General features: G+C 40.7%; 1 protein-coding gene across 1 annotated transcript; it reads left to right on the top strand.

The window, feature by feature from the left end:
- The first annotated feature begins 666 nt into the window (after window positions 1–666).
- Window positions 667–23,908, top strand: LOC149842657 (ABC transporter B family member 28-like). The gene is made up of 15 exons (XM_090000713.1): window positions 667–811; window positions 957–1,135; window positions 14,943–15,044; window positions 15,397–15,487; window positions 16,008–16,108; window positions 18,989–19,039; window positions 19,170–19,298; window positions 20,689–20,751; window positions 20,862–21,141; window positions 21,997–22,145; window positions 22,235–22,324; window positions 22,885–23,019; window positions 23,139–23,195; window positions 23,280–23,336; window positions 23,439–23,908. The coding sequence occupies exons 1-15, from the start codon at window positions 667–669 to the stop codon at window positions 23,673–23,675; spliced, it is 1,866 nt and encodes a 621-aa protein (XP_089856839.1). The 3' UTR covers window positions 23,676–23,908.

Here is a 23,908-nt window from a genome sequence, read left to right as displayed (position 1 = left end):
GATCAATATCTATATCAAGGTGATGCCCCCCTGAAGCAGGTTGTTTACCAATCAAAACACCTTTCCCTCTTCACTTTAGTTTTCTCTCCTCCCTCACACTGCGCACACCCCGATTCTAAACCCAACAGTGGTATCAGAGCTTGGTTATCTAGTGTGTGTGGTGGTGCCCAACGGTCGTGAGCTTCCCTCGCCAAAAAACCCAATAACCGCCAGCAGTGCTGCTTGCGGGAATCAGCAGTAGAGGAGATTGACTAGGCAGCCGTAGAGAGGACTTTGATTGTTGTGGAGGGGAGCCCAACATCGAAAGGGATTATCCATCGAACGACCATGCCTGGCAGTTCTAGCTGACGGTGTGAGGCGGCGGAAAAAAAAAAACAGAAAAAAAGGGGAGACAGAAGGAATACCCCCATCAGTCAGCCACACCTGCGGCTTGCTGGAACGACGTGCCGGAGACTGGAGACAACAAAGGAAGCTGTAGGAAGGAAAAAAAAATTACCCTGTTTTTCTGTTCGTCGACGGTGTTTTCTGAGGGTGAGGGAGAGTCTATCCCTAGCTTTCGCTGCTAGCGTCAGGGTCAGAGAAAACCCTCCTGCTTTTGGTTGCTGCTGGCATCAGAGGAGGAGGAAAAATCCCCTCTGTCTGGAGGTCACCGGATTTCAGCGATCCATGGCGCTTGCATCAGAGGAGGGAGGAAAAACTCTTGTCGTCGGTCTCCGACGACCCCTGCTGTATATGACAGAGGAGGCGGAGGAAACCCCTTTTCTCCGACGGGGGGTCGTCGTCGTGCGTCAGGGTGGAGGAAGAACCCTGGGTTTCCTGCCAGCGTCAAGAGCAGCATCCGCCTACTTCAGGGGCGAAGCAACCCTCTCTTCTCCGTTGTGGTCGCAGTGCGTCAAGGGCAGAGGAAGAACCCCATGTTTCCTGCCAGCGTCAGGGGCAACATCCGCCTACTTAAGGGCGGGGCAACCCTCTCTTCTTTGTCGTGCCTCAAGGGCAAAATAAGAACTCCCTTCTCCGTCGAGTGGACGTTGTTGAAGTTAGGGGTGGAGGAGCCTCCTCCACCAAGCTACTACCCTGCCGGAAATGGTGCCAGAATCACAACGGCGGAAGAAGAGGAATAGAGAAGGATTTAGGGGTTAGAGTTTGGAAGAATCAAGAAACTCGATTTTTTTAGTTTTATACGTTTCTTATTGAAATTACGATTCTATCCATGTCCTTTATTAATTCGTCTTTGTTAAAGTTACATTACAGATTTGCCCCTACACTTTTTCTGTTTTTTCGTCTGTGCCCTCTGTTTTAAAGAACAGAGGCCTCTATTTCTGGACAATTCTGAAACATGTTTTTTCTTTGGAAAATACCTGAGACAGTTACAGTTTTTGTTTTGTTCAGAACAACTCTTGCACTTTTTGAAATTACAGAAAACCACTTGAAATTTTCTGTTTAACTTAGAAAGTTCTGAAAATTTTGTTCTAGTGTTCTGGTTTGTTGTTTTTGCCTGGAACTGCCTTTTGACTTTTCTGATTTTGCAGAAAAGCATTTTTGGTTTGCTGAATACCTCCCAGTGCTTTACCCATACACGTTTGGATCTATTATTTGGATCATGAATTGTTTTCATGAGTTTGATATTCTGCTAAGGATTCCATAGAATTTAGATATATTACATTTTTTATGATAAAAAAACTCATGATTTGTTTTGTTTCTTGGATCCAGTTATAATCTGGATTAGATCTCTATCTTGGTCGGGGAGAGGTTGGATTTTTAGCATGCATCTATATTGAATCCTGAAATACTTTGTGTAATTGGAGATTGATTTTTATATATTTTATGAGTTATTCATGTTTTGGTTCATATTAATATATGGATTTGTTAAGTTGGATTGGATCTGATTTTTTTTAGATCTGATGTTTAGATCAATATTGGATCTGATGCTTGGATTAATATTAGACTTGTTTAAACCTGAATAGATCTAGTTGAATGTTTTTTTATCTAGAAAACACGAGTGAACATGTTTGCACTATTATCATACTTGAATGGGTCATGTTATGAGTTTTGAGGTTATTTGGGTGTTGAGTAAAATAACTCATCAAAGGATTGAGATCCAGTTTTAAAATTGTTTATGACTCAAAACTTGTGGCATGATATATACCTAATTATGGTTCGAATGAAATTTGTACGTGATACATGTGAGTTGGATCCATATGAGATCTGAGAACGTTTTATATGATTGCATTGCATGTGCTTATGGATATGCTTGTTTGGTTATGTGGATCTATTGTGGTTCCAAATTAGTGTAATGGCATTAAGTTTATTTAACTTGGTTATGTGGAACCATGTATAATTTGGATAGTTCTTTATTTGGTCCTCTTATTGGATGGATGTAAGACCCATGTGATTCAAAAAAAAAAAACTTGGACCCGGGTCAGATCTGACCCGAATCCATAATACCCATTAGGGTTATACGAATGCGACGTAGGGGCGAGGGTCTTTTAAACCCTCTGTGCCCCTTTCCCCCTCGATTGAAAAGAGAAACCCTTTGAGGGTTTCCCGAATCTCCCCCCTCCGTGCCCTTTAATAATCGTGCAGAGGGGAGGGAGGGCTCTCAACCTGCGCCCTCCCTGCTCTCACTTCCGGTGGCCTCCCCTCTCTGCAAACCCCAGCGAGCCAGACACCCACCTCTCACTCGCTTCCTCCCGTCCGGCGTACCTCGACGATCGCCGGACGTTGACGGCAACCTTGCATGACGCCGACCCCCTTCCAGGTACACTCTCCTTCTCCCCTCTTCTCTTTGTGTACGCTGAGAGGCCGGCAAGAGGATGTCGCCCCCCTGCCGCACCTCCCCTCTCTCTCTGTGTTCATTGGAAGAGAGAGAGAGAGAGAGAGAGAGAGAGAGAGAGAGAGGGTTCCTCTTCTCCAACAACCCTTGTTCTACCATCATTCTTGTAAAGACCATGGAGAAAAAAAAATCCGTGTCGGACACATGCTCTGCACGTGTCGGACACGTGTCACGGTCGGTCCGCCGTTTCGGACCCGGATTCGAGCTGGACCCGAGCCCGAACTCGGACCCGGCTTCTCGATCGTTCGAGAAGCCTGTGACTTTAAAAGTCACAGGCGTCTCGGGCGAGGGGCAAAACCCCTCGCCCCTTCTCTCTCATCTGCACCGCCCCCCTCACGCTACCGCCGGCGATCAGCGACGCCGGCGAGCGTTCCCGTCAGGCCGCCTCCCCAACGATCGACGATCCTCCCTGCGGCCACCTCTTCGCCTCCGCTCTGAGTTCCGGCGACCCAGTGGCCCCCGAGCTTCGCTCCAGGTCTCCCCCTACCTGCTGTCGACTGCGGCGGCCACCGACCACACTTCAGCCACCAGCTACCTCGAACACCGACGACTCGCCGTCAGCCACGGCCGCCGTCCTAGGTGCTGCAGCCGCCGGCGATCATCGCCTCCCCCTTGTTCTGCTCCCGTGAGGCCTCTTTCCCCCTTCAGTCGCCGACGTTTCGCAGCCGGCATCCTCAGCCGCCGATGACCTGCGTTCCGCCCTGCAGTCGCCCAGTGTCGGCGATTCGCCACTCGTCTCCCCTCAGCATCTCCCCTCTGGGTGGTCTTCGGCAGCCGGCAGCGTCGGCCGCCCCTTCGCTGTCTCCCCTTTCTGTCGCCGGCGACTCGCAGCCAGCGTCCCCGACGACCAGCGACTTCTCCCGTTGCCGTGGTCGTTCGAGGTATAACTCCTCTCTCTTCCTCTTTTGTTTTGGGTTGATCGACAGGGGGGCTGAGCCCCCTGTCGTCACCTCTTGTTGGCAGGGGGCTAAAACCCCCCTGCCTCCCTTTGTTTTTTGTCGACAGGGGGCTGAGCCCCCTATCGTTGGCCCTTCTTGGCAGGGGGCTCCGCCCCCTGTGACTCCTTCCTGTTTGTTGTGGGTCGACAGGGGGGTTGAGCCCCCTGTCGCTTGTTTTGGCAGGGGGTTACCCCCCCTGCCTCTTTGCTGGTGGGTCGGCAGGGACCGAGTCCCTGCCACCACCTTGGGCTTTCGGGGTGTGTCGGCAGGGACCGATCGAGCCCTGTCACCCCCCCCGTCTCTTCTCGCTTGATTGGATTGGCAGGGGGCTCCGCTTCCCCCTGCCATTTGTTTTGTTGACAGGGGGTTCCTCTCCCCCTGTCCCTTTTTGGTGTTTGCCTGCAGGGGGCGAGGCTCCCCCCTGCATTTGTTTTCTGGCAGGGGGCGAGCCCCCCTGCTCCCTTGTTGGTTCTCGGTAGGGGGAGGGCCCCCCTGCCTTTGTGTTGCTTGCCGGCAGGGGGTTAGCCCCCCCCCCCCGCCTTCAGTTATTTTCCTCTGCAGGGGGCGAAGCCCCCCTGCACTCTTTGTTGTTCCTTGGCAGGGGGTTCTATCCCCCTGCCTCTTGCATTGTGCAGGCAGGGGGCGAGGCCCCCCTGCCTCCTGCGTTGTGCCAGCAGGGGGCGAAGCCCCCCTGCTTTCTTGTTTTCGAGCAGGGGCTTGCCCCCTGCATCTCTGTGTTTTCTGGCAAGGGGCTTTGCCCCCTTGCCTTGTTCTTGCTGCCGGCAGGGGGTTGCGCCCCTGTTTCGTGTTCTGACAGGGGGTGTTTTCCCCCCTGCCTTGTTATGGCAGGTGTGGCAGGGAGCTTCTGCTCCCTCCCCTGCCTTTCTTTGTGCCTGGCAGACAGGGAGCTCCTGCTCCCTGCTTCTGCTGTTGTTGCCAAGCAGGGCTGAGGCCCCTGCCTCTGGCACCCCTGTCTGCAGGGTGCAGAGTTGCTGCATCTGCCTCCTGCAGGCAGGGAGGCCTTGCTGCCTTGTTGCTTGTTTATTTTTGGCATATGCTAACGATCTAAGCTCTCCAGGTTGAACGGTGGATCCAGCTCGCCCTTTGTGGCTCGAGCTCTTCTTTGCCTACGCTGCATGCGTACGAGGACCCGCAACCCCTTAAGGTAGGGGATTCTTGCGTGAAAGGACAATGAACTGATAAATGCTAAAATAAGAAAGATAACTAAAAGAGGATGATATATGTATACGTATAATATATATACGTATGTCTTTACCTTTAAGGACGCGGTTTCGCGATCCTTGTCCTCTTTACTTTCCTGCACTTTCCTTTTTGTCGCCGCCGCGCTATATGTGCCTAGGCTTTCTATTCCAGTCTTTACATTCCATGTCTTTTAACTCAAGGACGCGGTTTCGCGATCCTTGTCCTCTTTACTTTTCCGCACTTTACTTTTCTGCTGCCTCGCGCTTTGCGCCTTGGCATTTACTTGCTTATGTCTGTTCTGTTCTCCAGGATGCAAGTCCTGGTCCTCCTTTACGTTCTTGACTTTACTTCCTGTATTTACTTGTTGCCCCGCGCTTTATGCGCCATGGCTTTACTTCTGCTTTACTCTTCGTATTTTACTTTCCTGTGCTGACGTGCTTGCTCTTGCACTTACCTCTTGTATGTTTTCGTCTTTTCCTTGTTGTTGCGTTTCGTGCATATGCCTTGTTCGTGTATGTATCCTATCTCTGTCGCATGCTCCTTTTCCTGCTTGCGCTTATTGATCTATCGAGGTGCAACCCTATGCCTCGTGAGTCGTCCTTTACACTTGCGTAGTCAGTATAGGATCTCTTACCTCACGAGTCGCTTGCGTAGTTGCCTGCTTGTGCGTTATGATGATCGAGGTATGATCTCATACCTCGTGTGGAGCTTTAGCGTTCTACTCTCGCGGTGCGGCTTCGCCCACCGAGTCTTGTCCCTCGTTTTGCCTTTGTATTAGTATGTGCATGAGTTTGCCTCTTGTCAGCTTGCACTCCCAGAGTGCAACTTTGAGTGCATAGTGTATATTGTCTCACTTGGCTTACAAGCCACGACACACACTTATGCACTTCAGTTCTCAAAAGACATCGTCATAAGTGCAAACCTATTTTCAAGATGTATAGCTTGTAAAGCAGAGGTAGCGGTCAGACCTCCCAAATTGATGTATTTGGGATAGATGTGTTACAACCTTGGTTTGCCTATTCGATACGACTTAGATAACCTCGTTTAGGATCATGTGCACGAATGGGGCAGAGATCCTAGCAAGGTACTTGCGCCATTACTAGATCGGCGTTACCTCACCTCTGATGCGAGACCTAGTTTCTAGGCTTTCTGGTTCAACCATGATTGTAGTGCCTTCCTTTGTGAAGGTATTGTTGGATCTTTTACGAAGGATCCATGTTCCTCCTCTTGTACTTGTACCCTTAGTCACATACGATATGTTTGGGCTACGAGAGCAGAACGAGAGGTCTACAGTAACCTCTAAACGTGTATTGACACATTAAGCTAATCCTATTGATTTTCGCCTTATAGGCAGATTGCTCGCGATTGTCTATAGGATTCGAGCACGATCAGTTGGAACTGAATGAGTTCACTGCGGGTTTCTATAAAGTAGAAGCATTGGGATTTCCTGCGAGAGATCCATACCCCTCTTATCGTGGTTGTACTTTTGAACAGGTACGTTGCGTACTACGATGAGTAGGATGAGAGGCCTATGTCTGCCTCGAACATGCAATGGCATGTGTTTGAGATCACAAGAGTGATGTTTCTACGCTCACTGATGATTGACCCCCCTTTTCATCGTGATTGTATATGTGAATAGTTATGATGCATACTGCGGTGAGTAGGATGTGAACTGTGTGCTTGCCTCGAACGCGCAATGGCGCGTATAACTCACCTAAATAATAATCATGCGCCTTCACAAGCAAGATGCTAGATTGGGTTGAAAGACCAGAGCATGAGAATGAGACGGCGGTTAAAGAAACCCTCCGTCGTGCTCATTCGGGACGGTTCATCAAGAGAGAGGATGGATGGTACAAAACTCCGATGGACAGTCATATATGGCAATCTCGGGCAAAGATCCGACCTTCCTCAGTCATCGGAGGTTAGGGGAAATCCTTTGGGCCACTTCTGCAGAAGTACGGATGCGCATCCATTAGGCCTTTGTTTGCCTTTGGGGTTTACTCTCTTGGTCACAGGCCGTCCCCTTAGGAAGCGGACTCAGTCAGTCATTCGGGATATAATAAAATACATAGCATAATAGACCCCCGAATCGATCTCGGCTGTTTCTACGTTTTGCCTTGTGCGTACCCACAATGGCTTGCTCAGTAATGAGACAAGATATAACTTATACACATGATCATGAGATATGCATGTTGTGACATGCGTTGCTTGCTTGCTTGTTAGCTCGGTAGTTCGGTATGCTATTCGCTGAACTAGGTACGCCTGTTGAGGCGTTACCCTTGTTGGTTAAACTGCTTACGCAGTTCTTTGCTTAGTAATAACTAGCTTCTCATACTAGTTGATTGCTTATCTTGTGTAGCTTATGAATTGCTTGTGATGCAACAGCTTGTGCCTCCCGATTAATGTAATCGCTTGTCGATGGACTGAGCCATCCTATGGTACTTGTATATGTATTACGAGTGTTGTTATGAGTACCTGTCTTATGTAATTACTTTGCTTGACTAGTGAATAGAGTGAGTTACGCTTCACCTATTATATATGTGGGATTGCTATAATTATTTGTTTAGCACTTTGATCCTTCCTGCTCTTGTGTGTAGTTGTTTGCTTTACTAGAGCTTTGCTTACTCCACAACACATTTGGTTAGATCTGCTAGTCTTGCTTGTTTCTGCTTGAGCTAGCGTTTATCTTACTTATTGCAGCTTCTGCTCTTTCTTGTCCTTTGCACCCCTACTAGTCTGTTGTGTGACTGACCCATTTTCATGGGCAGGTGGTGAACAAGTTGAGACAGCTTGCGATGGCATGATGACGGGATGCATTCAAGGCAATGCCCTTTCCTGACGTTGCGCTCCTGGGAACTCTTTTGATGGATGCGGTATAAGGTTTCTTTGAAAGCATCTCTTTTGATTATAACTCTGCATTTCTAAAACTGTATTACCAAAATGTGGTTCTTATTTTAATTTCAATAAAATATCTATTTGAACTGCAAATCGGTTTGTAAGGGGGAATCTGCTTTTGGTCGTAATGTGCCCAAGGTCTAGGGACTTGTTGTTTTGAACCTGATCTTCCGCTGAACTTCTGTTTTAAAACTCTGATAAATGATTGATTTCAAAGCTTTCAACCTTTTTCATAAAAGGTTTCAAGTCCACGATTTTGGGGCGTTACAATTCTTCTCTATTTTTTTATTTTTATCAAAGGTACGGGTCTTCTCTTTTGATTTCAAGTGAGAAATTGAATGCCGGTTTGATTTCATGTAATATTTTGGTTGAGAAATCCATGGGAAAAATGTGTAGAGTATGTGTTCTTAAAGATCCCATGGAGGATGACCCATGGATCGTCCTCCATGGTTGTGTTTTTTTTATACTTCACCCTTTTTACGAAATAGAAATTCTATACTAGTATAACACAAAATTTATTATTGATGGGAGGGGTTCTTTTAGGAGCCCTTTACCTATTATCGATTTCCAACGGAGGGTTTTGATATGGGCTGCGTAAAAGCATGCATTTGAAATAATGTTGTATACATATGTTTTTAGAAAATATATGTGTAATGGTGTACTTATTGAAACCATTGAATATATATGTATTGTTGAATAAGTATACACAAATAGGCTTAATGTTCATGTTAGATTCTTTTGAACACGCACATGATTTGATTTGTTTACGATCATACGTGAATGTGAGCATGTTCGAATCTGCCTGTTTGGGTCTTAAAAAAAAAAGTGGGTATTCAGTTATGCTTTTTAAATTTATTTCAAGACTTGTTAATTAAGCCAAAGCTGGCTTGTTGTGTATAAAAGAGTGGGGTTTGGTTTCATATGCACGGAATTGATACGATACGCATTAACAATATACTATTTCAAGTAATTCCTAGTGCTTGTGTACACTTAAAAAGAATGTGCCCAGCCATGTGATTATTTTCCAGATTTTTGCTAAAGTACGGTGAACTTAATCTGATGAAGGAAATTTTTCTTATGCTTTAGTTTGATTTTAGCATGTTAGATATGAATTCATGTTTGTTAACATGTTATTGCAAAGTTTGTTTTGGTATAGGTGCATACATGATATGAATGTGTGCAGCCCTGAAATTCAATTTCTAGATCCGGGTTATGTTCATGTGTGTGGATGTTAACACATGTTATGAATGAAAAGTTTCATGTGCCCACAATTATGAGACATGTTTAATTATCGTGTATTTATGGATTGGTTTCAAGTGCATGTGCTTACATGAAATTGATGTGTGTTTATCATGTACAATCTTGCATAAATGTTCTCATGTACTTATGAATCATGAATGAATGAATGCGTGTTAAGTGATTTCATGAAAGCAACTTTACATGGATGGTGAATACATGCATATGACTGTGGTAGCTCATGTACATTGTTAAATTGGTATGAATGAATGTGCATTTGGAATCATGTTGGTATCATTGCATAAATTGCATATTGTTATGATTTTTGCATACGATGCATTGATGTTCAAAATGAATCATCGTGGGCCTGGTGGGCCTCGAGCGTTGGTTTGCTCTTTCTTTATATATTTTAAATGCATCGCAAAAATCACATTCATTTTGATTGTACTGTTCTATGTGTTTTCACGTGCGGGAGTCCCGTGATGGTTCTCGCAGGGGTAGATGCAAACTTTTGCCTTTGCTTTTGCATGCTGAATTACAAAACTCAATAATTGACTTTTAATAAAAAGATAATGAATAAGAACAATATAATATACGTTCTGAGATCTTTCACCGGAAGAATGAGAATCTTAGAGATTCGGTTTTGAGGGACTACATGGATACAAAAACTCTGTGTTCTTTACTTTGACCCCTGAACCCGATATTGAGGTTCTTTCTCTTGGTCACGGTTTTAGGGAGAGTCCGCCACTTGAACTTGGGGTGGTGTGTTCGACACAACTGTTGTTTTGGTATACCAAGAAAGTGACACTTGTGGGCGTGGAGGGTTCCTGGTGTCCCGACATTAGATATGGAAGTCTAATGTTCCGAAGGTGATTCGTTTGAGGGCTAAGTTTGGAACCCAGTAATAAAATACAACTTATGTACTAAGTTACTCTGAGAACCCTACTTAACCTCGGAAAATTGTACCCGTTTGGTGTATCCACGGACAACGATAATTAAAAAGAGGAACTTAAATTGTATGCATTTAATAGGGCATGCATATGGAAAGAAAAATCTTATGGAAAGATAATAAAGTATCCATGCATTGCATATAAATCATGAATATTCCTGCTATGCATTAGATCACGCACATTGTACATGTTATCTTAATTGTTAAATGTTGGTGAATTCATATTATTGTTCCTTAATACATGTCATATGGTTATATTGCTTAAATTGTGATTTCTGCTATTGCTTATATGTTCTTTCATGCTTAATAAATGTTCCCTATTACATGAATGCTTACTTGAATTATGTAATTGTCATAATTGCATTCCTCTGAATTATTGCATGGAATCTTACATATGTTCTTTATGCTCATTTATTTCATTAGAAGGATTCGTACGCAGAATTCTTCGGATTTCTGACATCATCTTTTTGTGGTTTTTCGCAGCCGCATGAGATCAGTGAAGAGACTAGCCTCTAAGAGAGCTACAGGTGTCACGTTTTTGCTAGACAGTTCACAGAGAGACAACGTGACTCAGTCTTTTTTATTTTTCTTTTACATTTGGTTCTCTATGCACTTTGAATTTCAATTATGCAATTGTCTCGAGACTTATCATTTATTATTTAGTAAATGTTTGGTTTGGTAGGGATGATAAGTGTAAGCTTTATTGTGATTGGTTGTTTTATCCAATTGGGAGTGGAACTATAAAGGCCCCGGGTTTCTGGAAAGATTTCCGCAAGGGTTTAAAAAAAAATCTGCATTTTCAAGGGGTGTGAATTGGGGTCGTTACAATGGATCTAGTGATGAATTCATAAAAGTATAATGTCGGATATGTTGTATGAATTCAGATTTGATCTAGAGTTTATGGTGGATCTCGATAGTATCAAGTCGGATATTTGAACCTAATAATATTATTTTGTATGAGTCTTGGTTTGACCTAAGTAAATCCAGATAAGTATAATGTTGGATGTGTGGTGTGGATCCATTTGAATTTGGAACATAAAGTTATGAATTTAGATTATATTTAAATCCGGATGCCCTATGGTGATTAAACATATAAATGAATTTGATATATAATCAGTTTGAATCCATAAAATAGCATAGCTTTGTGCTTGATATTGAGCCTATTCTGAATGACTTGTTTTGGTGATCTTAATAATGAGATTCATGAATATCTTGTTGGGTATGCTTTATGGATGATTCATGTTTTGGAACCACTTGATTTAACATTTGATTAATGGTTATATGATGGGTCTGAATAGTTGGATTTTATGTGACCTATGTTTTGCTTAAACTTGCATGAGATCTATTTTTTTTGTATTGATCGTTTTGGACTTAATGATAACATCTCAAGCCGGTTGTGGATATGGACTCATATAATCCAATGGATTTGGATATAGTTGTTTTGTTTTGATATGTTAATGGATCTGAATTTATACGTTGGCATGGTTTGAGTACTTATTATCATATTTGATATGTTTAAAGCCTTAAAAAATGAATGGGCTTATCATGTTTGGCATATCAAAATTTGGTAATGGGATATGAAATAGATGACTCCTATTGGATATGGATTTGCTGTATATCCAAATTGGTTTTCGATATAAGGACTTAAGTTTTAATACTTGTGCATATCACTTCTAGTTTGTGATGACTTAATGCACGTATTGTTTAAAACTTTAAATGCAATGTATTGCAAAAGTGAGAGCTTAACTATAATTTTACACATGCATGTGAATATATTTTATTTGCATATGTGGATATATTTTATTTGCATATGATGATAAATAATCATCATATGGTTTGTTTTATGAATGCATGAAGGAATATTTTTCATATGTTAGAAGCTTATGCATGGTATGCAACACGGTGTTATTCTTGCTTTTAGTAATATTTATGATTATTTGGATCTGGATATATATATATATCGATCCAAAAAGATCTGATGATGGTTGACATGATGAGAATTTAAACATGTTATATGTGATGATGCATATGAACAATGGGAGTATTAACTATGGCAAAGTTTTGAAAAGTGAGACTATTTACTATGTTTGACAAATCATATTTTATTATAAATTCATAAGTTGTGAAAATCCATATCCATAGTACTTCACTAGCGTGTATGTTGACATGATGATGTCCAATGGTATCGTTATGAAAGAGACATAAGAACTCCATGACTAACTAAGAAAGTGAGACCCCAATATGATGTGTTTGTTTGAATATGATATTTCACATTAAGGTTTATAATTTAAATTATGACATGATAAGACACTCATGTAGTTATGCGAAATGAGTGTATTAAAGGATGATTTCATGACTAAATCCATATTATGTGGAATGAATTATGGTTCATATGATGATGGAAAGACAAATGACTATGTGAGAAATAACTCATAGCATGTGTGAAAAACATCATACTTGAAAATGAAAGAAAGTGCATAGCTATGTGGGAAATAACCCATAGCATATGTGAAAATCTCGTACTTGAAAATAAATGATGAAAAAGTTCACATGATTATGTGGAAAATAACCCATAACATGTGAGAAAAATATCATATTTAAATATTGATATAAACCAAGGAATTGTGCAGGTTTATTTGGTGCATGTTTTGTCATGAAGTGTTATATGTAATACATGATGCATCATTTATGATATAATATGGGTGTTCGCCCCATATGGTCAAGTGAGAGATGTTGGATCTTGGTATTGGATCCAGTATAACAATAGGGTCTCACAAATAGAACCCATAACACGTACATATGTTGGATCCAGGAGATCCAATGACCCAAGAATAGTGGTCCCTTGAAATGTGAGCTACCCAAAGAGTGGTGGGCCAACAACTCATTGGATTCCCGATAGAGTTGGGATATTTGAGCCACTAAAATAGTGGTGGGCCCATAATTCATGGGATTCACACATCGTGTGTTATAAAAGACTAGACTGAGAACCGGCTACTTAGGGGAGGCTAGATATACCCAGCCCCTGCATTCTGCATGTGAGATCGATACCTATATCGAGGTGATCCCCCTTAAAGCTGGTCGTTCACCAATCAAAACTCCTTTCCCTCTTCACTCTAGTTTTCTCTCCTCCCTCACACTGTGCACACCCTGATTCTAAACCCAACAGGGCAACCATCAAAATCAAGCTCTTTTGTTTCTTATAGTAGTTTCTTCTCATGAATGGGGAGTTCATTAACAAAAAAATTTGAAAATATTGGAGCACCAAAACCAAGAAAGTGAAAAACAATAGAACTTGCTTCCAAATCTTAAATCAGTTTACCTAGGGTCTCAGTTCCATGTATTGAATTTTATGTGGGACCCACACGGTAAATAAACACTGAATATCAGAACCCCCCAAAAACAGCAATCTGAGATTCATATTTCAATAGAAATTCACATATCTGTAGGCTGATTTTGGGGTATGGGCTGGGCTCAGGCCATAGATACATGTATGAGTATCTCTAATCTTTAGATCTCAAATCCAAGTTTGAGATCTGAGCAGTAAGACACACTCTTAGCGTGAGTGACCCTTTGTCATTGTCCATCCCATGTTCTACCAAATCTGGAGCACCTAGTTGTCAAGACCAATGGGCTAAATCTATCTTTGGGAATATTTATGTTTGCCACACTAATCAGCAACTTATAAAGGCTTGATCTTGAAATATAATACTTTGATTTTTACAATTTCATAACAAAAGATAAACTGCACATATATGAGTTGTATAAAAAAGGATAAAAACATGAAAGGCCATTTGCAACATGTGAACCAACCATGATGCTGCTTGTGCAATGTGACACCTGTTTCCAAGTCATATTATTGATTCATAGTTTGGCTGAAGAGGATTTCAAGTTGGAATTAGAAGCAGCGTAAGGAGAAAGGAGAAAATAACTTACTTTATTTGGTATTTTTGTATTAGCCTTACTTAGTATGGTTTACTGTAAATGTTCTGTTTCCAAGTCATATTATTGATTCATAGTTTGGCTGAAGAGGATTTCAAGTTGGAATTAGAATCAGGATAAGGAGAAAGGAGAAAATAACTTACTTTATTTGGTATTTTTGTATTAGCCTTATTTAGTATGGTTTACTGTAAATGTTCTATTTCCAAGTCATATTATTGATTCATAGTTTGGCTGAAGAGGATTTCAAGTTGGAATTAGAAGCAGGGTAAGGAGAAAGGAAAAAGGAGAAAATAACTTACTTTATTTGGTATTTTTGTATTAGCCTTATTTAGTATGATTTGCTGTAAATGTTCCCTTTTCAACATTTTAATCCATTTAAAAAGGATAGTCCCATTTTCAGGATAGATGGCAAATGAAGGGTTACTGATATTTATTCACTCGATGCTTCCCTTTTTAGAGGATAGATTCTCACATTTCTAGATATAGTGATATACCATAGTAAAGCGCCCCCCCAGTCTATCTGGAATTCTCGCTTCAAACTCTTTGCACTCGAGGTTGCTGAAATACAAGAAAGAGTCTGAGGCTTGGAAAATAAGCATAACAGGGGCATTTTAGGGATTATCGTTCTGGGAGTTGCTGCCTTGCAGTGTGTTTGATAAACTAGTAGCAGATTGCGAGATTTATTTTCGAGTAACCTTGATAATGGGGATAATTTGTCGGGCTTCCCTGATTGGCTTGTGAAATTATAATAGATAAGATCAAATTTAATAAAAACCAATGCAAAGATATGGTGGACATACTTTCATTTTAGTCCTGCATTCAGCAAGCTGGTTGTTCATGGAGTTCCTAATGTCTAATACTAACCATAATGTTTGCTCTACTTCAACCATAAGGCTTTGGGGTGAGTAGCCATAGTAGCATTGCTAATCTGCTTGTGGATCTTCTGCAGGTTGGGGAGCTGACAGGTTTGTTGACTTCTGATTTGGGCTCTCTAAAAGATGTTGTGAGTGAAAACATTTCAAGGGATCGTGGATTTAGGGCTTTTTCTGAGGCAAGCTACTATTAACTGTACAAAAGTGAGCTTGATGTTGCCTACCGTTTAATGAGTACTAATCATCAGTTCATCATTTATAATTCTTACAAGCCTGACTGATTTTACTGTTAATTAATAGCAAGTTTGGACATTTATCCTTGCTTATATGACATACCTACATTCAGGTCATTGATCATGCTATAAAGATTCATTGTTGGCTTTATTCTATAATTTCCATTCTCTACTATGAGTTATTTCAGTGCTTTCCCTCTGACCGCGCATGCGCTCTCCTTATTCTTATATGAATTTGCCTGTGGAAGCTTGTTTCATTTTTACCTGTTTCGTGGTGTCATTCTTTTTTTTCATGCAGATTGCTGGAACAATATGTATACTTTTCTCGTTATCAACCCAGCTTGCTCCAGTCCTGGGCTTGTTGATGCTTTCAGTGTCCATCCTTGTGGGTAAGAACTTGTATTAGACCTAGCTTATAAAAGTCGTAATTTATTGTAGCCTCTATGAGATGAGTAAAAAATTACTGCTATACAATTGTAAGTTTGTAAGAAGCTGGAACTGCATGTTCTTGAAGCATTGAACCTTCATTTTGAAATTCTTTGATGTCCTAGTACTGCTCAATCATGTGCTTATCAGACTATTTTGTCAAATTTCATAGTTTCTGGTGGAAATGGGTGCTACATGGTTCTTTCCATGCATTTTTTGCTTGGCACTGCAGTGCATTTATTTTGTCATCATTGCTTAATAAAGTGTTCTTTTAGTATGGCTACTTGGTTTGCTTGATTACATTTCCTGCCAAAACATGTATTCATTTCCTGCACCAATAGGTACATGTGCAGATGAAATGTTTCTGAAAATATTTTGCGTGTGTTGTCTCCACAAATATAGGATGCTTCTTCATCTATATTTATAGGATTTTGTTTCAGCCTTGAAGTTGGCCTGATTTTGTGTTGTTTCTTGTTCTCACAGCTGTTTATAAACGGTCAACTGTACCTGTATTCAAATCTCATGGGATGGCCCAAGCCTGTATCTCTGACTGTGCAACTGAAACATTTTCAGCTATTCGAACTGTAAGTTGAACAAAAACAGTTCAAATCTTAGCTTCATCCTTGGAATGAGAAAAGTTCATTAGATGGACAGTTATTCTTGAATTGTCTCAATCCTAGTTACTGGAATCACTTTCACTACATGGGAATTGCAAATCTCAGGAAGCGGGAAATGGAATCCCTTAGGAATCCCGATTTTCATGACATGGGAATCCCGATTCCCATGACTGGAATCCTGATTCCTTGACTGAGAATCCCAATTCTGATGACATGGGAATCCCAATTCCCATGACTTAGTGTCCCTTATCCCTCAGGAATCACAAGTCCTATAGTCAGAAATCACTATTCCCTTAGGAATCTTGAGTTTTTCAAGAATTTTGATTCTTATGCTCATACCAATGTTGTTAAAAACGTGTTTCAAGGCGCAAAAAGCATGCCTCACCCCAAGGTGTGGCCCTTGTGCCTTGAGGCGCATCAAAATAGAGCAACAGCCCTGAGGCACATGCCTCAGGGCGAGGCACGCTCCTCAAACGTTTCAGGTCAAATGAGGGTCAAAGCCTAACTCGCACCTCAAACTTTGACCCCCATTTGACCCAAATTTGGGGGCCCGACCCCCTCTCTCGCCTCTCTCTTTGCATCTCGACTCTCCCTCTCTCGCCTCTCACTCTCACTCCCTCTCCCTCTCCCTCTCCCTCTCCCTCTCCCTCTCTCGCCTCTCCCTCTCTCGCCTCCCCCTCTCTCTCCCTGAATCTCGACTCTCCCTCTTTCTCGCCTCTCACTCTCTGCATCTCGACCCTCTCTCTCTCGCACCTCAATCTCCCTCTCTCTGCATCTCAACCCTCCATCTGCATCTCGACTCTCACTCTCTCTCTCTCTCTCTCTCTCTCTCTCTCTCTCTCTCTCTCTCTCTCTCTCTCTCTCTCTGCCGACAGGTACAATTAGCCGTTTATTTTTATGTTAGCCATGTTTTTTTGTGGTTTCTGCCAACACAAAGAGTTCAGTCGTAACTACTTGATGTTCAACAAATTTTCTAGCAGAATTTGATGTTCAACAATTTTTTTGCTGTTGTGTTTTGAGTGCTGTCCACAAGTGTCATATCTGAATTCCTTGATTCTATAGGCCTATCAAATATTGGGCATCTGAATTCCCTGTTATCAGTGTTATTTTGTGATATCAGTTCCTTGATTCTATAGGCCTATGAAATATTGGGCATCCGAATTCCCTGTTATCAGCTACTAACTATGATTTATACTTTATATTGCCTTTGAAAAGAAAAAAAGTACTGGTGTTTATATTCTCTTCAAGCTTTCTCTGGCATGGTTTAGGTTGTGGGTTCTGTTTAGTATTGAGACCGGGAATTTTATCATGTTTCTTTTTTATCATCTAGAATTTTAATTGCAATGCCATGCTACGTGCTTATGGTTTCAAGTTCGAAGTGTTATACAGATGTGATCTGATCACTTTTCTGTGTAATATATGTTGATTCTTTTATTTATTTGTATTGTTAGATACTTTTTAAAGTTTTTTTAGTTTTCAAAAAAAATTGAGGCTTACGCTTTACGCCTCGCTTCAGTTTTTGGTGGAGCGCTTCGCTACGCTTCAAATCTTTTCACAACACTGGCTCATACAGTTTCACATATTGCCTCCTAAATGATTCCTCATACCATTTTCTACTCCCTGCTTTTTGAATCCTCTAAAATTTGAAATGACCACTTCTTGATTCCAATTTTCATACTGCGTTGTGATTCATACAACTGAAGTTTTCAGTAAAATTCTTATATTAACAACTGAATTTCATTAAAAAGGAATAGAATAACCATTGAGTCCAAGTAGTATCCAGTTTTTCTTTATTAGGTTTTAGGTTAAAGGACTGAGGGCACACGTAATATTTTGCTGTTTGAGGCAAGTCCACTTAGGTTTATATCATCTATATGTAGTTGAATGTTCATTGGTTCAATTCTGATAGCCATCTTTTCATTATCAATTTTTAAGGTTGAAAGACAAATCTTGGCATCCTATTTCCAGAGCAGGTTCATTATTAACCAGGCCAAGCTAAGACTAAGTTCATTAAAGACTAGCTTCATAGTCAACTGAGCAAAGCTTGAACTGAGCTCGAGCATTGTACAAGATTGGTATAGGAAGAACACCAGATACAAAGGAATTGGATTTCTGAACCTTCTCGCGCAAGCTTACATACAAACCACCAGAAAGAACCCTAGATTTAAATTAAACCATTAGAAAGGAAACTTAAAACATAATACTTATTCTATTAAGCTGCAATGCATATTATACACACACACACACACACACACACACACACACACACACACACACACACACACACACACACACACACACATATATATATATATATATATATATATATATATTTATTAAATGAGTTAGCTTGAGCCAACCCTTTACTGGGATGATGATAGCCACCCTTCTTCAAAAGTTAAAATAAATTTTTGACTGCAAGAAATTACCGCCTGCAGAAGATGGAAGCCTAAATGCTTGGTGCTAAGTTTTTTATAATAATCAGAAATGGTGCCTTTCATTGCAAAGAATTTGATTTTGTGCTTAGCTAATAGTGAATACACTTTGAAAGCTTATTCTAGCTAATGGTACTCGTGCATGTCTTTATATGTGCATGCGTGTAAGTGAACTTGCAAACTTATGACTGTACAATGTGTGATTTGATGTGTGTGTTTGCATGCACACGTGCATGTGTGTATCACCCAAAAAGAAATTGAGTGCCCACCTCTAATGAATCTATTTTTGGGATCACTACTGTATAATGCATTTTGAACTATGCACTTTTTGTGTGGTGAGAATCACCTATTGTACTGGATTAGTTCTTCAAAATGCTTGTCTAATATATATGCCATTTTTTATTGTGCACAGGTGAGATCTTTTGGTGGTGAAAAACGACAAATGTCAGTCTTTGCTAATCAGGTGGCTTTTAGACATTTGTGAATCTGAATTTCTTGCATTGGGAATGTCTCAGTCTGGTTCATATAACTTTGTGAGTACTTTATTAAAGATTAATCTTGCTGCTCAATGTGTTCTGCGAAAATCGGTCCAGATTCTTGCATATCAAGCCAGTGGGATGAAACTTGGAACTTTGAAATCTGCAAATGAATCACTAACTAGAATAATGGTCTACATCTCATTGATGGCTTTGTATTTTCTTGGTGGAAGCAAAGTGAAGGCGGTAAGTTTCTGTGTAACACAGCACTGGCCTTGATATTGTTGTTCTATACCCTGTTTGACTTTTCACTAGCACTTATGATAGATCAATCTATGAACTGGATGGCGTATTTTTCTGCCCATGGGTCAGTCACCAAGTCATGAACCGACTTTTTGTTTGTCCATTCTCATTTTCCAAGAGTTGTTTTCTTTTGGAGTGCTATTATTAGAATTATTTTTCAGATTGTGCTCATTTAAATGTTTTCGCTTCTGATTGTTTGCAAGGATTGCCTTGGTGCTTGAATTTTATGTTATGGACTAAATGAACTAGTAAAAGAGGTCAGGGTAGGCCTAGGAAGACATGGATGGAGGTGATAGGAACGGATATGAATGCTTTGAACCTCACCGAGGACATGGCATTGGATAGAAATGATTGGAGGAGAAGGATTCATGTGGAAGACCCAGAATGATTTTCTTTTTTGGTTCATATCGCCGACCCCAATTGTTTTGGGATGAAGGCGTAGTTGTTGTTGTTGTTGTTGGACTAAATGAACTAGTACTTATTTAGTGGGAACTATATTCCCCTCTCTGCTTTTCATGGTTCTCTTAGGTTTGCTGTAACTTTTTGCTGATAAGTTTATCAATAACTTTTCTTAAAAAATATGAAACCCCCCCTTTTCCAGTCGGCTTTGATTAACTTTTGAAATTGGGCTGTAGTATTTTGGTTCATTATGTCTACACCCTCAAGACGTGGTATTTATTCTGATACTTCATTTTTATGGTAACTAATATGCTGTCTATGTAACATGTGCACTTCGAAATGGAAAGCACGCTTGTGCCTGCACTGGTACCTCTGCATTCTGCCATTTACACACTTAGTATATTGTACATGGTAAATTTTCAAATAGTTTACTATGGGACTTGTACTGTCTCCTTCACTACATTAATGAAGTTATGTTTTTGCAGTATCATGTGCACGTGTTTGCATATGTGTGTGTGTGTGTGCACATGTTGTGGGTGTTGTTCATACTGATGCAAACCTGGTGTTGTTGGTAGTGATGCAAACGGCTCAGAGTTCAGGCCCATATCATGCAGTATGTTGCATAATTCATTTAATTTGTTCTGCAGTTTTACTTTCAGTGTTGCATTATTTTGAAGCATCACAATGCATTTCATGCTTCAGATCAAAACATGCCAATTGCCAAGTGTTTGAAGTATGATGACAAATTCCACTTGTGCTTGAAGCATACCAAATTAACCAGTTCTATGCTTTGTGATGTTTGGACATTGTTTTGAAGCTTCACAATGTTCCACAGTCCGAGCTTGCAAATCCCTGTTGTTTGTCTTTGCGTTGGATTGCAGAACTTCTCAAACTAGTTGTGATGCCTATAAATGATCAATATTTCTCATTGCAGGGCGAACTCTCTGTTGGAACAATGGCATCTTTTATTGGTTACACATTCACTTTGACTTTTGCTGTAAGGCCTTTTGGCATCTTGCCTTATAGTTCACTTGGATCATCTTTACTTATGTTCCAGTTAAGAACCTGATTGTGTACCTCCCATCTGATTTTTATAAAATGTATCAGGTTCAAGGTGGTGTAAACACACTTGGTGATCTTCGTGGAACTTTTGCAGCTGTTGAGAGGATTAATTCTGTTTTATCTGGAAAGGAAATAGATGAATCACTAGCTTATGGCTTAGAAAGAGATATCCAGGGAAGGAGTTCAGATACTGAAAATATTCATCTCCTCTACAAGGGCGGTTCTGTTGAGCAAATTCAGTCACCAGACATGCATTTTATGTCAGTCCTGAAATCAAACAGCGATGGTTGTAATATGGCATGGTCTGGTGACATATGTCTTGAAGGTATGCAAGAGTTTACCTTCATAGGGTCTGGAATAGTGCTTTTGCTTTGTGTTTGCTTTTTAATGTTGATGTTGATGGGCAGAGCCAAATGGAGTGGGAGAGGGCAATTGCTCTTCTTGCCAAAAATTTTGCTATGATATTTGGGACTTTTCAGTTTAATGTATATACACTTGCCCTGCTTTGCTCCCCTTGCTGCCATGCAAGTACCCCCACCCCACCCCCTTTGACAGTTTATGTCACATAGTTACAGGTATGAAGGTGAAGGGTAACGACAAAAATATCTAAAATTATGGGTATGGGGGTACAACTCTGTGTTTGTGTGTGAGCACCATCTAAAATAAAAAGATACAAAGGCGACTAGAAATCACTCCAAAATAAGTGTCTTAAATAAGACAGCAATTAAAGGGTAGAATTTATACGTTTAAAAGATTCTATCCTCAAAGAACTGATCCACTTTAAGCATGTTTTTTCCATTTCTCTTGAACAAAGAGTTGTATGGAGCTTTGGATGCTTTGATGAATTGTAACAGGAGCATTGGCTGTCTTATAGAACATCATTTGATTTCTATCTGACCAATTATACCACCAAGCTAGAAAACAGAGGACTTTTGTTGGGATGAACTACTTCAAAGATAATTTGGTTCAACATTCTTTTCCTAGTTTCCATCGCATCTGAAAAATCTTTCCAGCTTGTGCATGACCTCCTTCAACTAGAATAGCAGTTTTCTTTAACCAAATTGTTGAACCTGTATTTGATGCAAAATAGTTTTTCTCTGACCTATAGTATTAATATCATACTAGGTTTACTTTGACTAAGCCAATGCCATCTAATTCATTTTCCTTTTTGCACTGACAGATGTATATTTCTCTTACCCATTGAGATCTGATGTGGGAGTCTTGAATGGGTTGAACTTATCATTGAGGTGTGGAACAGTGACAGCTCTGGTTGGTCCTAGTGGGGCTGGAAAAAGCACAATTGTACAACTATTGGCGCGTTTTTATGAGGTGCAATTTTTATCTCTTAATCCACCAAACTGTGTGCTTAGAAGACACTTGTTTCTTAAGTAACTTAAAATAATTGTTTGTCTTTTCAGCCAGTCAAAGGTCGAATTATAGTAGCAGGTGAAGATGTCCGAACATTCGATAAGAGTGAATGGGCTAGGGTTGTCTCCATCGTGAATCAGGTCTATACTTGACTATGCATGTTTATGTTATTATGCATAACAATGAGACATATTTGTTAGTGGAAGTTAAAAAGAGAGCTTTCCTGTTGAATGGGTGAGACACTTGAAAGAGAACATTGGTGGTGGAAAACACAATGCCATAATTGACATGATCAAGTTACCTCTGATAAGATATGAAGTCTATACATAGTATGGCTTACAACACTATAGTTAGCAAAACAGTGTAATATACTGTCAAACAGTAAAAATGAATGTTTTCCGTCCACTCTTCATATGTGTTGATTTTGTCATTCAATTGCAAACATGACATTGTCTGATCAACCTATCTATAATGCACAGTAATTTTAATCTTTTTAATACATTTATCTTGGCCAAAGTATTGATTTATGAATAGTTCTGTAGTTACCATAGTTGCAATATAAAAGATTGCTGTTATCTTTCCGAAAAGGTTTTGCTATTATGAGCTCATTATAATTGATAGAGGACTTCATGGGTCCAAGATACATTGATGTTCATATATATCTACTTGAAATATTCTTTTCTAATTTGGTTTGCTGTAGGAGCCGGTCTTGTTCTCAGTTTCAGTTGGAGAAAATATTGCATATGGTCGACCTGATGAGAATGTTTCCAAGGAGGATGTTGTGAAAGCCGCAAAGGCTGCAAATGCTCATGAATTCATAATCTCTCTTCCACAGGTTGGTCATGTTATTGATTGTGGCACTTCAAGTTCTTGATTCCTTTGGGGGTTGTAATCTTGAATTCCTTATTGTTTCTCACTTTTCATTTTTCATTCTTGTGCTTTGTTTTGGTTCAGGGTTATGACACTCTTGTTGGTGAGCGTGGAAGCTTGCTAAGTGGAGGTCAGAGACAGGTAGTTAAAAATTTGTGTTTAAAGAAGGATGAATCGAGTATCTGAACAGTGAACACTAGGAGCACTAACTGTTACATATTGCAGAGAATTGCAATTGCCCGAGCGGTTCTTAAAAATGCTCCCATTCTAATACTTGATGAGGTACAGGTCTTGGCTATTATTTATTTTCCAATCTGCAACTTTTTCCAATTCTTCCCTGCCCCACCTATTGTTCTCTGACTTGCTTGTTGCTTATTATTTAAGGCAACTAGTGCTCTAGATGCTGTAAGCGAGCGACTTGTCCAGGAAGCTCTTAACCATCTAATGAAGGGAAGGACAACACTGGTGATTGCTCATAGGCTAAGCACAGTGCAGAATGCTGACCAGATTGCTGTATGTGTCGGTGGGAAGATTGCTGAACTAGGAACTCATTCGGAGCTGCTTTCTCTGAATGGTCAGTATGCAACGTTGGTCGGGACTCAGAGGCTTGCTTTCAAATAATCCTTTGGTCCCTCCTGCCCACTGGAGAATACCATATAATCGGTTCATTGAAAAGCAAAAATTATATTACTTGTAGTCTCTTACCTACAAAAGGAAATGCTTTGAAATCGGTTCATTGCACCAGCAAAAATAGTCCTATACACAAGAAGTTGAGCATCCCTCTCCTGTATAAAGAGCCTTAGTCAGCTACTTTTCTGTGTGCGTAATGACAAACTGGCTGCCATTCTCTCTTA

This window comes from Nuphar pumila, chromosome 3, assembly GCF_984573655.1.
Source record: "Nuphar pumila chromosome 3, dmNupPumi1.hap1.1, whole genome shotgun sequence".
Taxonomy (NCBI): domain Eukaryota; kingdom Viridiplantae; phylum Streptophyta; class Magnoliopsida; order Nymphaeales; family Nymphaeaceae; genus Nuphar; species Nuphar pumila.
Note: the sequence above shows the minus strand (reverse complement) of the source record. Positions and strands in the feature narration are given on the sequence as shown.